The sequence below is a fragment of the Eurypyga helias genome, unplaced genomic scaffold (assembly GCF_000690775.1).
Source record: "Eurypyga helias isolate BGI_N326 unplaced genomic scaffold, ASM69077v1 scaffold20838, whole genome shotgun sequence".
NCBI lineage: Eukaryota > Metazoa > Chordata > Aves > Eurypygiformes > Eurypygidae > Eurypyga > Eurypyga helias.
The window spans coordinates 1-15,027 of NW_010265209.1; the positions used below are offsets into that span (position 1 = coordinate 1).

The window sequence follows — 15,027 nt, forward strand, 5'->3', positions numbered from 1 at the left end:
TGTGAATCTGTGTAAACCCCAGTACTTCTTCACTGAAGCTTTTATAAACCTACAGGTTGATTTTGCAGGCTAAAAGCTCAGTTATAAACTGCCAGTGGGTTCCGAGCACGAGCAGCTGTGCTGTACTCGGTTTGTCTTTGTCTCCTTGTCGATCTACCTGCTTTCCTCCAGCCCTCACCTCGAATTCAACCAGAGCAGGATAATCTGTGGGAGAGAGACCCCGGGCACAGCTGGCTAGGCAGGATTCATACAGCACTTTTTTTCCCAATCACTGAATCCAACTCAGCAGCTCTGAGGCTCGATAGCCGGCAGCTCCACAGCAGGCCCTGGAAGTCTGTCTGCACAAGAGCCCTGGGTTAACTACCAACACCATCCTCTGCTGTCAGCCTCCGCTCCCCTCGCGGAAGAGGAAAGGAATGGAAGCGCTGCTCAAAAAGGGCCTCCTGCAGCATCAGTCTAGTGGAACCTCTTTCCTGCATGTGCAGGAGATTCCAGGAGTCATTCAAGGAGGCTCTGGTGAGGAGAAACAACACGCAGCAGGGTTTCAAACAGTCCTTCCCTCAAAGGAGAGCCGCAAATTGTTTGGATTTCTTTCCTTGAATCCAGTAAATCAAAATGGCAAGCGAACAGCATTCCCAACCAGGCACATGACAGACTGGGAGACAACAAAGGGGAGAAGTTTCTGTTTATTTATTCCTCTTTAAAATGACTTGAAAGCCGATGTAAAGCACTATTTTAAAAAAGAAGGGGATTCAAACTATCAAGGCGCTGACAATAAAACCACGAAGGAGGCATCACAAGGTTAGCAGAACACAAAAAGCAGAGTTAGTATAAAACAGGTTTACAGCCTCAGTGAACAGCCAGTTCATGCTGCCCATGTAAACGGAACAGCACGGAATACTGCCCCTACCCTCCGGAACACCAAATCATTTTGTTTTATTGCGGTACTGGACAGGAAAACACGACAATTCTAGAAAACAACATTTTCAATTGAAAAAGATTAAAAGTATGATATTGCTCTGTAGGCATGGCTAAATGCTTTTTGTGTGGTAAAAGTGTGCCAAAGCAGAATTCAAAATTGCATAATTCCTCTTAAAATGATACAGCCCTGGTGTGACTGCAAATAAAACCAGCATCACTTCTCTCACACTGTCTGACTGCGCGGCCCTGCCCACTACAAACCAGCTGCACTGCTGGAGTTTGGTCAGGGCCAGGCAGAAGCGACAGGCAGCAACACCGGAAAACGCAGGTATCTCCTGATAAGCCAGAGCGCTCTGACAGCTCAGATCCACGGAGGGCTTTCGTTACACTGAGAAAGAGCGACTGCGTGTGCTTGCCAAGGCTTTCAATCTGCGTGTTTTGTTACACCTGACCTTGAGGTGCTGAGACCTGGTAAGGAGCCAATGGGAGCAAGAAGATGTTGCTGCCTTCAGGCCTGCTTAGTAATAGCTGATCCAGTGGCCAGTGGCTGCTGGCAGGAGGTCAGCTATAAGCCCTGCCCAAGCTTGCCATCAGCAGAGTGCTCCCCTAACCCTCTCCCCTCACTGAGCACCAGCAGCTGTAACGTTACTGACACCCTCCCCTGCAGAGCACTGACCAGACTACGTCTGTAAGACCTTCCGTCCTCCGAGGGCAGGGATGTGGACTTCACTAGGATCTGTAACAAAAATCAACCCAAAGCAATCTGGGGGGAGGCAGCTGCTGCAGCCTTGGAGAGGGTAAAGCAGTGCCTGTGCAGGGCAGCCCGAAGCAGATTTTTACCTTGCAAGCATCCTCACTTCTGCGACTTCTCCTCCCCTACCTGTTTTGGAACACGCAGCCTTCCTGCTCCCCAGCTCTGGTAAGCAGGATGCCTGAGATCAGCAGTCCCGAGCCCCAGCGTCCCTGCGTGCATGGGAGGAAAGATGTGCTTCGGTCTTCTGTTTTACTAGGGAGTTTCTGGCTTAGAAAAGTCACTTTTTAAAAAAATGCCATGGCAGGAGGCAGTTAATCAAACATGTCCTCGAACATGCGGCGCCCCATGGCTATGTAAACCTCTTTCTCCTCCGGTGTCATCTGGGCCACCAGCTCAGGGCGCTGGCTCACTTGGCTGTACGTGTGTGGACGCCCAGCCACGGTGACAGTGGGGTCTTCTGCCACCACCTCAAACTCTTCATCCTCCTCCTCATCCTCCAGCCCGTACGTTGTGGCCGCAGCGACAGGGCGGGGGGGGGAGGGGATTCCTCCTCCGACTCGCTTGTCTCGCTCTCGGAGTCACTGGCGTTGGCACCAGAGAGAGGAGCAGCACCTCCCACCGTGACCGTTGAAGCAGAAGGTGTCTTCTTCTCATGGATAAGCAGGGCACGCATCACCTCCTCGTTATCATCCAGAGCTGCCCGGCCCTCCTCACGCTCCTGGAAGGCATCCAGATCCCGGCCTCCTGCAAAGAGACACAAGGGAACGATCATTTCCTCACAGGGTGACGGCCCTGAAGGCTTTCTGGACCCCTATTAATTACTGCCACTGAGCCCGCTTGGCCGAGTCCCACCCTTTCTCCCACAAAGCTCCTCCTCTCCCTTAAAAGAAAGAGATGGTTACGGTTTTTCTCCTAACAGCAGAGGAAATACTGGCATTTCCTAGGAGCTGGGCAGCCTGGAGTCACTGTGGCTCCCAGCTGGGAGCCTCGGCTGGGAGCACATCGCAAGAGAAGACCCCCCCGGCCTCAGGGGGGTGTCCAACTCAGGCACCCCTCAGCTGATGCACTTCTCTTACTGTGGAGCAGAAAGCAATCCTTGGGAGCCAAACCTGGGCTTCCAGACACCCAGAACTACGCACCTCATGAGGACACTTGTCAAAGACACAGCAAGCATCTCAGCGCTGTTTCACAGGCTGTTCCCTTTTCGTCCCCTTGTCTCCAGGGTGCGTCACCGCAGCCTGGAGAACTCGCGGCGATCACCAAGACCACGGGGCGTTGCCACCACAGACCATAAAAACACACCCAAAACCAGGCCCTGCCCTGACGAGCTCCCCATCCGCAAGGATTAAGATGGAGAAGCAGATGAATCCAGGCAGACAGGGAGTATGCGGAAACCACGTGTTATAAAACAACATTCCGAGGAGCCGCGGCTGGTAAGCTCAGAGGGGCACCTGTCAGGCAGGAAGGGGAAAAGCTCATTACAGGAACAGCGTGGTGGTTATCTAGTGGGATCTATCTCGCGAAGCAGACGCAGCTTACAGCCCGCAGCCAAGCAGCGCAGCACAGCCTGGGAGGCTGCGTTGGAGATGCTCCTGCCCTCCGAGCTGAAACGCAGCCCGGCCTGTCTCTCTGGCTCCCTACCTGGGCCTCTTATTTGAAGGGGACTGCCGTTTCCCAGCTGACAGACACACAGCCCGTGCTCCTCTTCCCGTGAGCTTGGCCGTACAATAGCTGGGAGGGTTTCACATGGCTTGGGGTGGGCCAGGTGTCTGCAGTTCATGGATTCAGAAAGTAAAATTCCACTCAAAAAGTGGCGTTGTGCAGAAAACCTGATGTTACATTTCATGAGGGGACTGTGAGTCCCACCCAGCACCAATAAACCTACAGGCGGTATGGAAAATGAACCAGAAAAAACTCAAACCAAAAACTGAAATACAGAGAACCTTATGTAAAAACAAGGCCTAAAAAATAGGACAGAATTCCCGCGGCCAACTTTCCCTCCTGCACCTGACGACGCTGCCTATGCACAACCGGCGGAACTGAGGGGACGGCGTTCTGCCCTCGTACATTAACGGCACTCGCCCGCCTCTCCAAAAGCAGGACCCTCACGGTTTCAGCCCCTCAGCCTGACGGTTGGCACCCGGGCCTTCTCCTCAGGGTCAAAAATGCACTGGTTGCTTCGTTCAACTCAGAGAACAGGTGAAGTAAGGAAGTGAGTCCTTCATTTAGTGCTAAAAACCAGAGGAGTTTGTGGTCGCTCCCTTCCAGTGGTAAAATAAAGGCCAAAAGACCCTAACTTCATCGGATTCACGTTTTTGTCGGTGAAGCTGCAGTAATGGGTGATGGCTCCTACTACTGTTGTTAACGTACTAGCAAACTTCTTGAAAGGAAGGGAGAATGAAGGCTCTGTGCTGACAGCCTGTTGCTCGTGATTGCAGAGCATAAGAGGCCGTTGGGGAGCATCGCTGTGAGGTAATATCACAGCTCATCACAGAGCTGTGAAACAACCACAGTCTGGGGCAGCTCTACAAAGTCTGACTTTGTGGCTCAGGAGAACAAATCTCTTGCCTGAGAGAACTGTTTCTGCTAGATCCGAGCAGCAAACCTTTTCTGTCAACAGTCCCAACTTTCCTTCCTCCCTATGTCATCCAAGAGCTACATAAACTGTGTTGCAGCAGCAGTTTCAGGCTATTTCCACAACCCCTCTCTTTGATCTCCAGTAGTGGGGGAGATTAAGCAGCGATGCCGTCGTGCTGTAAGGAGATATACTACTCCGCCTCTGTGTCCTTCGGTGGCACGTTTATGCCGTGTACACCAAAAGTCATCTCAAGGAGCCAATTTAAAACTACAGGTGAATTGAACGTCTGGCAGAAAAACGGGGTGAGAACTCACCATGGCTGGTGAGTAACAACAACATCTGCTACAGACTGCAGGAGGAGGTTGTTTCAAATCACCTCACTTGGTTTAATCTATTTGGGAAAAGTTTGGGGATCTTTATGCTTGAAAGGTGTTTCATGCAAACAAAATCATTAGATGATTAGATCTTCTGACCATTACTTCCCATCCATTTTCTTCACTTCCGCTACACTTACATGCTCTACTCCTCTCCTGAGCATTGCACTGGTTCCAGGGTCTCATGCTTACACATGCGGTTCCCTTTTGCCATCTTCTCTTCCTGGGGCATCAACAGTTTCATTCCACAATCCTCAAATGACTTGGAAGATTGCATCGATGGATTCACTTTTGTAAAAAATCACAGGTCTCTATTTCCTGGTTTTGGTGTGTAAGCTCAAGGAGCACACTTACCAACGCAGAGTGTTTCTACTAGCGGTTACAAGACCCTGACGATTGTCTACGGACAACCTGACCCCAGGGATGAGAACAGGAACAAAGATAAGGAGAAACAAACAGAAAGCCGTAGACTCGCCTCCCACGGTGACAGACCTTCCACCTGTACTTCCAGAAGCTTAATTTCTGACATATTCCTCACATTTTGAGAAACATTTGGCGAGAAGGCAGGTGGGAGCACAAACCCACTGCTGGTGGATTTGGTAGGTTTCAGAGTGACCCAACGTTAATAAACGTTATTGCTCAGCAGTGACCTATCGGGGGGACGCAGCTGTCCAGGAGAGACTGCAAGACCATCGTCCAAAAGAAATAAACCCTCAAGGGGGGAAGATGTAACAGACACCTAACATTTCAGAAGCACCATTTTGTGGGTAACTCAGCTTTACTGACCTAGATTTCAATCCTGGATCTAATAAACCAGGATTTTTCTACATCTCCCTCCACACAGGTGCTTTGCACAGCAGAGGGGAGCAGACAAAATCTGGAGCGTAGGGAGCAGCAGCTGCACACACACAGGGGAACATATTTTTTGACAGCACTCTAAGAGCATCACATCACCAGAGGAGTATTTCTGCTCTGTGAATTTTCTTACCATCTTTTATTTCATCAGGGTCGTAGGCCCCCTGCACCGTGCTCTCCCGTAGCCAAATGGGTCTCTCTCTGGCCGGCTTTCCTTCACCTGCAGACCGGTTAAGGTCCTCCTGGTCCTCCATGCTGATGACAACGTTCTGGGTGTACAAGTCCTCATAAGACGGTCCTTTTGTAGTCCATGCTTCCCGATGGTGTCCACCTGCCAGGCCAGCTGCTGTCCCCGAACCAGCACCAGCTGCACGCTCCTTGCTGCACAGACATCAGAGAGAGAAAAAAAAAGAACAAAACTCAGAACAAGCCCTTCCTCAGCCAGCATGGCAACGCTTCAGCTACGATTAGTTATCTCCCGTGATCTGCACCGAGAATTTGCCTTCTGATTTCTAACACGTGGTGCTAGGAATTTCTACTCCAGTTGGTTGGTTTGGGGAACTTGGGTATCTAATGGGAAACCCTACATGAGGCCACGGCAACTTCCACAACGGACACTGAAGAGACAGCACTAAAGCTGCTGATGCACTCCTGTGAAAACAAACATCAGATCCCAGAATACCCTGAAATACAAGTCACAGCAGCAAAACCCAGTTGAACGTTAATCTGGTATTTGGTAAAGTCTCTTTCTGGCCTTTCCAAAGCAACCCTATACTAAAAAAGCACTACACAGGTCAGATGGCAGGCCCAGAGCTTAGATCTGTGAACCATTATTAATCACAGGGCTCGTGAAGGAGTTAACTCACCATGGAAAACCCAGTTCCAACCTTTGCTTGAGTTGCGCGTGACAGCGCCCGTGGTAACTCACGTCTCCCGTGTTATGCAGACCTGTATTATCCAGAGACACTGCCTTGGGAGCACTGGGGAGTCCAGGCACCTTCACACCAGAGGACTAGGGCTGGCTGAACCAAAAGCAAAGGGCTTTGTGCGGTGATGGTGTGTGGGAGGAGGCAGAACAGAACTGTCTTCCACACGGAAAAGCTGGAGAAAGAGAGGCGGTGAGTGATGCGAAGGTATGGCAGTCAAAACCCAGCCCTCCTTTGTTTTCCCAGAGAAGCTGCAGCCAGCATATCTTCCTCCAGGCTCCTGTCTAGCTCAGGAGACTGATGGAGAAAAGAAACGTTCCTGCTTGGATCCAATGGAAAGAGGACGTCAGGTGGAGTATTTTCTGCATAGCAATGGCAATAAGCCTAAATAACTCTCTCTGGCCTGTGCTGTTACATACGCATCCATCAGGGAAAGCAGCTGAACGGAACTCACTGCTGTCTGCGCGGGGAAAGCCCAACGTGACCGTTCCTCTGCTTCAAAATCGTATTTCATCTCCTCAGAGGAACAGACCCCCCGCAGACTGCGCCCACCCTCAGCCATATAGTTTCAGTCACCTGACTGCCAATGGTTTCTAAGCCTTTTCACAGATAACAGACCTCCCTGGCCTCCTTCTCCTGTCCAGAGCAAATTTACCCAGGATACTCCGTGTCCTTGCTCTGCTGCCAGCTGAGTTGACAGGAGACGTCCGTGAGTAGGGTTCAGACACTGCTATCTACCCAACGACCCTTCCTCCAACCAAGAAGCTTAAAACAAGGTTGCAGTTGGAGAAGACTTAAGCAATATGCATTTTTTTTTAATTCTGCAAGGACTTAACCACTGCTTCGTGAGCTAATTCTGCTGGATCTTTAGGGGTAAACAGTGAGGAGAAAATTGGTGATCATCCCTCTTGCCCAGATAAAAAATATTCAAACAGCCGCAGTTTGAATTGAGGGCTACGATGTGTTCAGCCGCAGTTTGAATTGAGGGCTACTCACAGCATCCCAGTAGTGAGTGTTCTGGGGTCTGTCAGCAAAATGCTTCTCAGCATCTGCGTGAGCACGCGTCCACACGCAAACCGGTTCTCTCCTGCAGCCAGCCCCGCCAGGAGAGCTTCACAGCAGCCTTGAATTTTGGGGCAGAAGACTCATGCACACGCATTGCTTATATAACCCGAAGAACCATGAAGAGACCTTCTTCCCAAGGCGTTATTTCAAGTGTTGGTACCTTGCAGCGCTCCACGACAGGCGTGTGTTCTGTGAAAACCACCGCTCTGCTTCCCACACAATAGAAATCTCTAACTAGCGTTTCCCTGACGATTTTATGTAATCCACTTTCCTCACAAGATACACAATGCAGCTCTCCCCCGAGCTCTCCCTCCCCACGACTGCAGCGTGACAGCTAAATACTCAGCGGTGCCAGGAACTGCCTAATAACGTTTTCGCACAGAGGTCCCCGTAAGCGTGCCTGAAACGGACTTTTTTCCCCTACGCGGTCTCATTTAGCAGCAAAACGCTTATTCCGTGACGTCAGGAATGTTTCCAGAATGAACTCTAAGAGACACCTACGGTACTAATCACTTGAAGCCATCTACTGTGCTGTCCCACACTTAGGTGGAACCATCTAGACACTTTGTCTACCCTTGGACTCCGGTGAGCTTTGCAAACGCGTCTCAGTTTACTTCCCTGGTTGCGGGAGTGCCTCTTCAGCAACGCCGTTGGTCGGAGTCAGCAGCCCCTCAGGACGATGTGATCCCTTACTGCCAGATGGGATCTTGCTGTTCAGCAACGCCGTTGCACAGTACAGGATCAAACACCGTGGATCAGGCACCAGCAAAAGGCCAGACACGCGTGTTGCCTTCGGGCAGCGCAGAGCGGAGGAAGGGAGAGCACTACTAAATATCCCTCTTCCTCAGATCCAAGACGTGCTTCTTCCCCACCCAGGTCTAGACTTTGCATGGCCATCCTGCAGGCAGGAACGGCTGGGTCGGTGGCAGCTCAGCGGCCCAGATGTGGCTACGTTTTTGCTCGGTTACCCATCGGCTGCTGATGGAAATCCCTTAATGAGTGGTTAAACAGTTTAAAAGCGACATAAATAATCCTTGACATAGCTGAGGTATGGCCCACAGAAACCACACCGTGCAACGGGGAAACAACTTGAAGTTTTCACCTCAATCCTGCCCAGACTATTAAGAAAAGGTCTTGCATAATGGGGATAACTTTTTGTGCCCTGTTTGAAATAAAGCACTTCTCACTTAGCTGCTCTTAAGAGCTTCAACTTCACAATAGACAACCCATGGTCCTTGATGGCATGACCACAAAAAATTAATTCTGTGAGACTTTTGTTATAGAAAATCATGCTATTTTGACATAAGAAAACGGAGGGAGTATTAAAATCCATCTGTTTCAGAAAACCACAAAGAATGGCTTAGGTAAACCAGGATTATTTCGAAACCCGTGGGGCTAATTCATGCTCTGCCAAGATTAAGAAAATTAACGGCCTCCTAGAAAGATATAAATAAAGATCTGCCCAGTTTCCCACGGCAGGTGAATGACAGTTATGCAATTTCAGAGCGGTTGCTCAGAGCTCTAACTCTCCTGAAAACAAACGGAGTTGCCTGAGACCATTCTATGATTCTATGAGTCGGCGCAAGGGGAAGACGCAGGCACCCTGTGACCTTTTCTGTTTGTTTCAGAATCATTAAACGTCAGTTTTGTCAATGATTTCAGACACTCAAGAATCCGTAAAAACAGAATAAATAACCCACGGTTTGGCACTTCAAAAAAAAAAAAAAAATCTCACAGCAGCGCTTTCATGCAATTAGTTGCTTTGAATTAATAAGAGTTAATAAATAATTAAATCACTGTATGTGCTGAAGCAAGTTGCATTCAAGCAAGCATTTAAAAAGCCACCTATTTATTTTGTCATTCCTTGCACAGAGTGATTAATCATTTACAGTGTTTTTTAAGTATTTAAGAGTCAAGTAAGTGGGTGCTGCCATGGAATCATGGGACTCCACCAGGCGTCTGCTGTGGTACTTCCCTGTGCACGGAAGGGGAAGGCTGGCTCTTTTTGGTGGGGTTATCCCAGTTCTACTACTCAAACTACAGAAAAGGGTTTTTAAAGCGAAGTCGAGTGCTTCAGCTGGGGCATAAAGGCTTCAAAGACTCCCAATATCACCAAAAACACACTGAGTGACCTTGGAGAAATCTTTTCCCCTCTTTACGTTGCTTTGGTTTTGCTATCAGAACGATAAGGAAAATTAGCTCCCTTCTTCGACAGAAAAAGACTATGAATAGGCAAAGAATTTTTTTTTGTATTAATTAGAAACTGTCTAGCATGAATATACGAGGGACATGCTCTCTCAAGGTTAGCCAGGGAGAAAAACGAGTATCCTGCTTGCTCTCCCATTAACTAAAGCCAAGCATCCCAAGGCACTGTGGGAATGCTTCCTCTCATGGTACATGTTTTCCTCACCCCCTGTGCGTTTAATTAATTTTTTTCAAACACGGAGAAGTGCCTCACATTTCACCACAGCTGACAAAACTGACAGCTCCCCACATCTTTCTGCATTATTTAAACATCATCTGGCTTTGTACAGCCAGGAATGTTCTGAAAGAACGTGTCATTTCCCATGGGTAGGAACATTTTAAAGAGGTTTTTGACTGTAGCATGGTCTCCTCCCCAAAAGAAGAGGTGGGTAACAAGTAGGAGAAAGCCAGAAGAAAAACATTCCCTTATTACAAGTAATGGCTTCGAACTAGAATGTTGTTATACGTGGATTTGAAACGCAAAGCGTAGAACGCTTGGTTTCAAAAGCTGTGTAGAAGCAAAGAGAATAGATGAAAGATAAGGGTTTGAGAAAAGAGACAGTGAAGAAGGTACCTTCGGAGCTCTGCCAAAGAGCTGCAGTTTGCATTTCTTAAATGCTGGGGCAAGGGCTTGGCATAGATACCACCTGCAGCACAGCAAGCAGCAGGCAGTTTGAGTACCCCACCCCACAGAAAACTACATGCAGGAGCCTGACCAGAAGAACAGTCATCTGCCTCGGTTAGTAAAAAAAGGTTATGGCCCTCTTTCTCCTTATAAACCACGCATTCCTTGGGGAATCTGCCAGCTGCTTGCATAGTTGGTGCTGAACAAGTCAGTCCTCAGCGCAGCCAGAGGCTGCACAAGGTTTGGGAAAGCCTCATGCAGCGGGCAAACGCGCTAGGAGGAAGGAACGCCGCGAGAGAAAACCAGGTGCGTTCCCACCTCTGCTTCAGGGCAGGAATCTCCGTGGGCTCTGGCTCGAGGATTTCATAGGCTAAGTTAACATCTTCCGTCTCACGAAGCAGCGCGTAGATGGGCTCAATCTGCTCGTTGAATCTCGCCACGAGTGTCCTTGCGTCCTTTTTGGGCATCGCCGACTCATCTTCTTCCACTTCGGTCTCGCAGAAAGTACAGCGGAAAGTTCCTGCAACGAAAAAGGTTGCTAAGCACTGGGAGGGAAGCAGCAGGCCCCGCTCTTCATACAGCAGTGCTTCCCTGTTTTCTTAGCTTGATGCTAAACAGCTTTTCTCCCCCCGACAATCCCTTCCCACACACAGTGTACCTGGTTATTATTTAAGCAGACAACAAAGCAAGCATTTTGATGCCATCCGGTGATACCCAGTTGGGTACAGCTTCTCGCTCCGAAAAGCCCAGATGGGCTGCAGTGCCTCTACTGAGACATCTCCTAATCTCACTCCCCCTTTCTTCCTGCACATTTTAAATGTCAGCTACCACTGGGCCGTGATAAAAAGCTTCAGAATATATTCTTAGGAGTTCAAATATCATCCGTTTCAGGTGCTGGCACTGGTATCTCCCAGGCCACGTGCACAGGCTAATTTCACAATGAAGCGGGGTGTAGTTTTACACTGCGCCAACCACTCTGCAGTAACTGCTGGTATAACCATTTTCGGTCTGCAACTAATGCAAAAAAGATGGCTTCTCTTTCTGTTTCAGGGCCAAAACATAGAATCATAGAATGATTTGGGTTGGAAGGGACCTTAAAGATCATCCAATTCCAACCCCCCTGCCATGGGCAGGGACACCTTCCACTAGACCAGGTTGCTCCAAGCCTCATCCAGCCTGGCCTTGGACACTTCCAGGGATGGGGCATCCACAGCTTCTCTGGGCAACCTGTCCCAGTGCCTCCCCACCCTCTCCAGGAAGAACTTCTTCCTGATATCTAACCTAAACCTCCCCACTTTCAACACGCAAAACAGTCATTACTGCAGAGCAGCAAATGCAAAAACTTAGCCCACTGAATCCCCTATTAAATTCTTGAAATTAAGAGTGGCAAGGTAAGAACTGTAAGAATGGCAACTAAGAATAAGCTCATTTGACAGAGCTCATCAAGATCTACAAAAACACATCAAACATACAGGCACCTGAAATGGTGGCAACGCAGTGCAGTTACAAAAACCCTCCCGAACTCCTGCACAGCAGGCTTTTTGGTTTCATCACTCCATCTGTGAGCAGAACCCTTAGGGCAGTACGTGCACAGTAGGACCTCACCGTATGGTCCACTACGAGAGGAGCAGCTCCGTGTAATGACTTATCCTTGCAAGTGCTGGCCTGAGCACTCATAGCAAGCGCCGCCTCCTCCGAACACTTACACCCAGAGCGATGCTCGCAGGCTTCTCCGTTTCTCTGGTCCCTGTGTGATTTTTTAATTTATCCATTCTGTGACACCTATACCCATCTAGCATCACCTCCCAATACCCCCATGAAGACAGGAAAAGAACTTTTTACTAATAGGGAGCCTGGGGATAGGTCATATCAGGGAAACGATAAGCTTATGTCTAAGAATCAGTATTAGAATGGGTATCGAAGCCTGCCATAGCCCCGATGCTATGTACAAACGTAGTTAAAAGCCTGGGGTTTGCCCAGGGCACACGGGCATGATGTAATGAGACAGGCTGGCAAGCCACGGCTCCTGGTATCTTGTTTCGCTGCTTACACAGATTTGCTAGTCTTGTCACTTCATTTTTCAGTGCACCTCTTTCTCTGCCTGTAAGACAGCGATAAAAACAGACTTAACTTCTTCGCTGATGGCTGTGAGGGCTAGACAACGCTTGCACGCTTCTTGGAAAACACACAAAAGCATGTTTATGACAGGAGGTGGATCTGTTGCCTCTCACCACAGTCTGTAGAGATGCAGTTTTCTACCTCGGCACCATCTGAAGCAGCTTTTGCTCATTGTTACTCAAAAATTATTGGGAACGTGCTGTATATGTAGCCTGTAACATGGACATATTTCCTGCAATCAGCTCTCTTCAGAAAGTTTGCCTTATCTGCATGCAAAAGCTAGAGCACCCAATGACACCCTATGCAAAGCAAAGGGTAAGTGGATAAAGTGCTCTTCTTTCCCAACCAAGCATGAAACACTCTGCTTGGTTTTTCTCAGGCTGTAAATATTACCCCTCCTGGTTCAAAAGCTGTATGTTATATAAGCTGTCAGCCTGGCAAAAACTGGAGCCAAAGTTTGGTCTCTTTATCCCACCTCTGAGGCTACTGGTGTGACAAATTGGCAAACAGGTTGAATCAATTTAAAATAATTAGCACATCTCAGTTCCCACAACGGACTAAGTGAACAAACACAGGTTAATGAGGAAAATTCTCCTCTTTTTGCACCCTCCCCCCCCAGAAGTCCTGTTACATGTTCCTGAGACAGCTCAGCCTTTTCACGCTTCCATCTGTGAACCCCATGAGTATCTGCATCACAGGGAGAATGGTTCCAATTCAGAGTACCAAAAAATCAGAAAGTAAATACAGCTCTAATGAAACAGAACTCCTAAAGCTATCATGGATTTGCTGCAACTTCCACCCCTCAGGGTTCTTAATAAGCAAAACAAAAAGTTAATAGATGAATTATGTAAAGAATCTGGGAATGAGTGAAATGACAAGCTTCCTCCATTAATATGCTGATTTTTTCCGAGGTGATGCAGCATTTCACAAGAGGCGTATGTGATTAGAGAACTGGGAAGTTGCTTTGCCATGGCAGATGGCATTTATGTGTTGCTAACCTCTTTCGTTAGACTTTAAGAGGTCACAGAATGTCACCAGAGCTTTTATGGCATGGCATGTCACATCAGCAGTGACACGTGTTCCTTACAGACATGAACTGCATGTGACAAATGGGAAGTGGAGGCCATCCAAAGGCTGAGAATGGCAACGTTCCCACTCCAATGATGTATTTCTTCCTTCAGCCATTACACAACTACAGTTTTCCTTTCAAATAGGCTGCGTAAACCAGGACAAGCAGTTATCCTGGAGGGAACAGACACGAGGCTTTCCTGCACCTTGGAAATGCTAACGGAGGGCGGATACATCCTGTCCTTTCCACACATGCCAGGCACTCAGCAGACCTCTCTGGCTGCACGCTAGAAACCAGCCATCTGAACGAGATCTCCTCATCTGCTCCCAGACTCCCCAGGGCAGACACACTGGTAATCTGGCTCCCCAAGGCATGCTAAGATTAAAGCAGCTCAGGCTCTGAAGCAGAGGGCTAGAATATTTAGAGATAATTCCTAATTACTTGATTTCACTCGAGAGAAGGAAAAGGTCAACTGCCCACGCACACTGCATGCACGATGCCCGAGCGCGCAGCTGCATCTGCTATAATTAACACTTCTCACTGGCTACAACCTCCTGAGTCTGAGCCCTCTCAAAGCGTTCAAGCCTCATCTCCAGGGCAAGAGGGCATCTTCCTTCCACTCTGCCCTCTGGGGTACTGTCCCTGACTCCACGACTCTGATACTTGCGCACTATCTAATTTTTAACCTAAACTTATCCTCATTCACCTCAAACCTATTTACGGTTGTGCCAAAAACTGTACCTCAGCTCAGCTGGCTTCCATCTTGCTGCTGGTCCTTTGGGCACGTCTACAAACTGCTGTCTTACTCATCCCTCGACCTTCATTCTGCAAGGCTCAATAACCCACACGTTTTTTTTTGCCTTTTAAAACCGGCCACTCGTCGCTCCGACCACGCTCCGACCCCTCACCGGGCCCTTTCTCCACTTTGCTCTCATCTTCCTGACGCAACACTGACACTATACACAAGTGTCCAGACGAGTTCTCCCCAAAGCCCAACAGCATCAGTGCTGCTCCGATAGCCACTGGGACCTCCTAAGGTCTGTGTAACAGATCACAAACGTACCGTCTCAATTATCACAAGATCTACCAAAACTTCCAGATCTCCCTTCCTTCCATGTAGCTGCCATGTTTATAGAATACATTTGCATTAGATGTGTATTGGGTTTCTGTATGTCTGCCAGAGCCAATGCCAGCCGGCTCCAAGACGGACCTGCTGCTGGCCAAGGCCGAGCCCATTGGCAATGGTGATAGTGCCTCTAGGATAACATGCTTTAAGAAGTGGGGGGGAAGAAACTGGGGAAGAGAAATTGCAGCAGGACAGAGGAGTGGGATGTGGGAGAGACAGCCAGGCAGACCCCCAGGTCAGCGAGGAAAGGCCAGGGAGAAGGTGGCCGGAGCAGAAGTTCCCGGCAGCCCATGGTGAGGGGGCAGACTGTGCCCCTGCCCCCATGGAGGGTCACGGGGGGGTAGAGACCCCCCTGCAGCCCAGGGACGAACC

General features: G+C 49.0%; 1 protein-coding gene across 1 annotated transcript in view; it reads right to left on the reverse strand.

Annotated features, from left to right (window-relative positions):
• Window positions 1–1,986: 1,986 nt before the first annotated feature.
• Window positions 1,987–15,027, reverse strand: part of LOC104513334 (general transcription factor IIE subunit 1-like) — a gene marked incomplete at its 5' end in the record, with an annotated part of 16,796 nt that continues 3,755 nt past the window's right edge. The window contains 4 exon segments of the mRNA XM_010156656.1: window positions 1,987–2,202; window positions 2,205–2,419; window positions 5,616–5,863; window positions 10,661–10,862. Of these exon segments, the coding sequence (XP_010154958.1) occupies window positions 1,987–2,202; window positions 2,205–2,419; window positions 5,616–5,863; window positions 10,661–10,862 (881 nt within the window).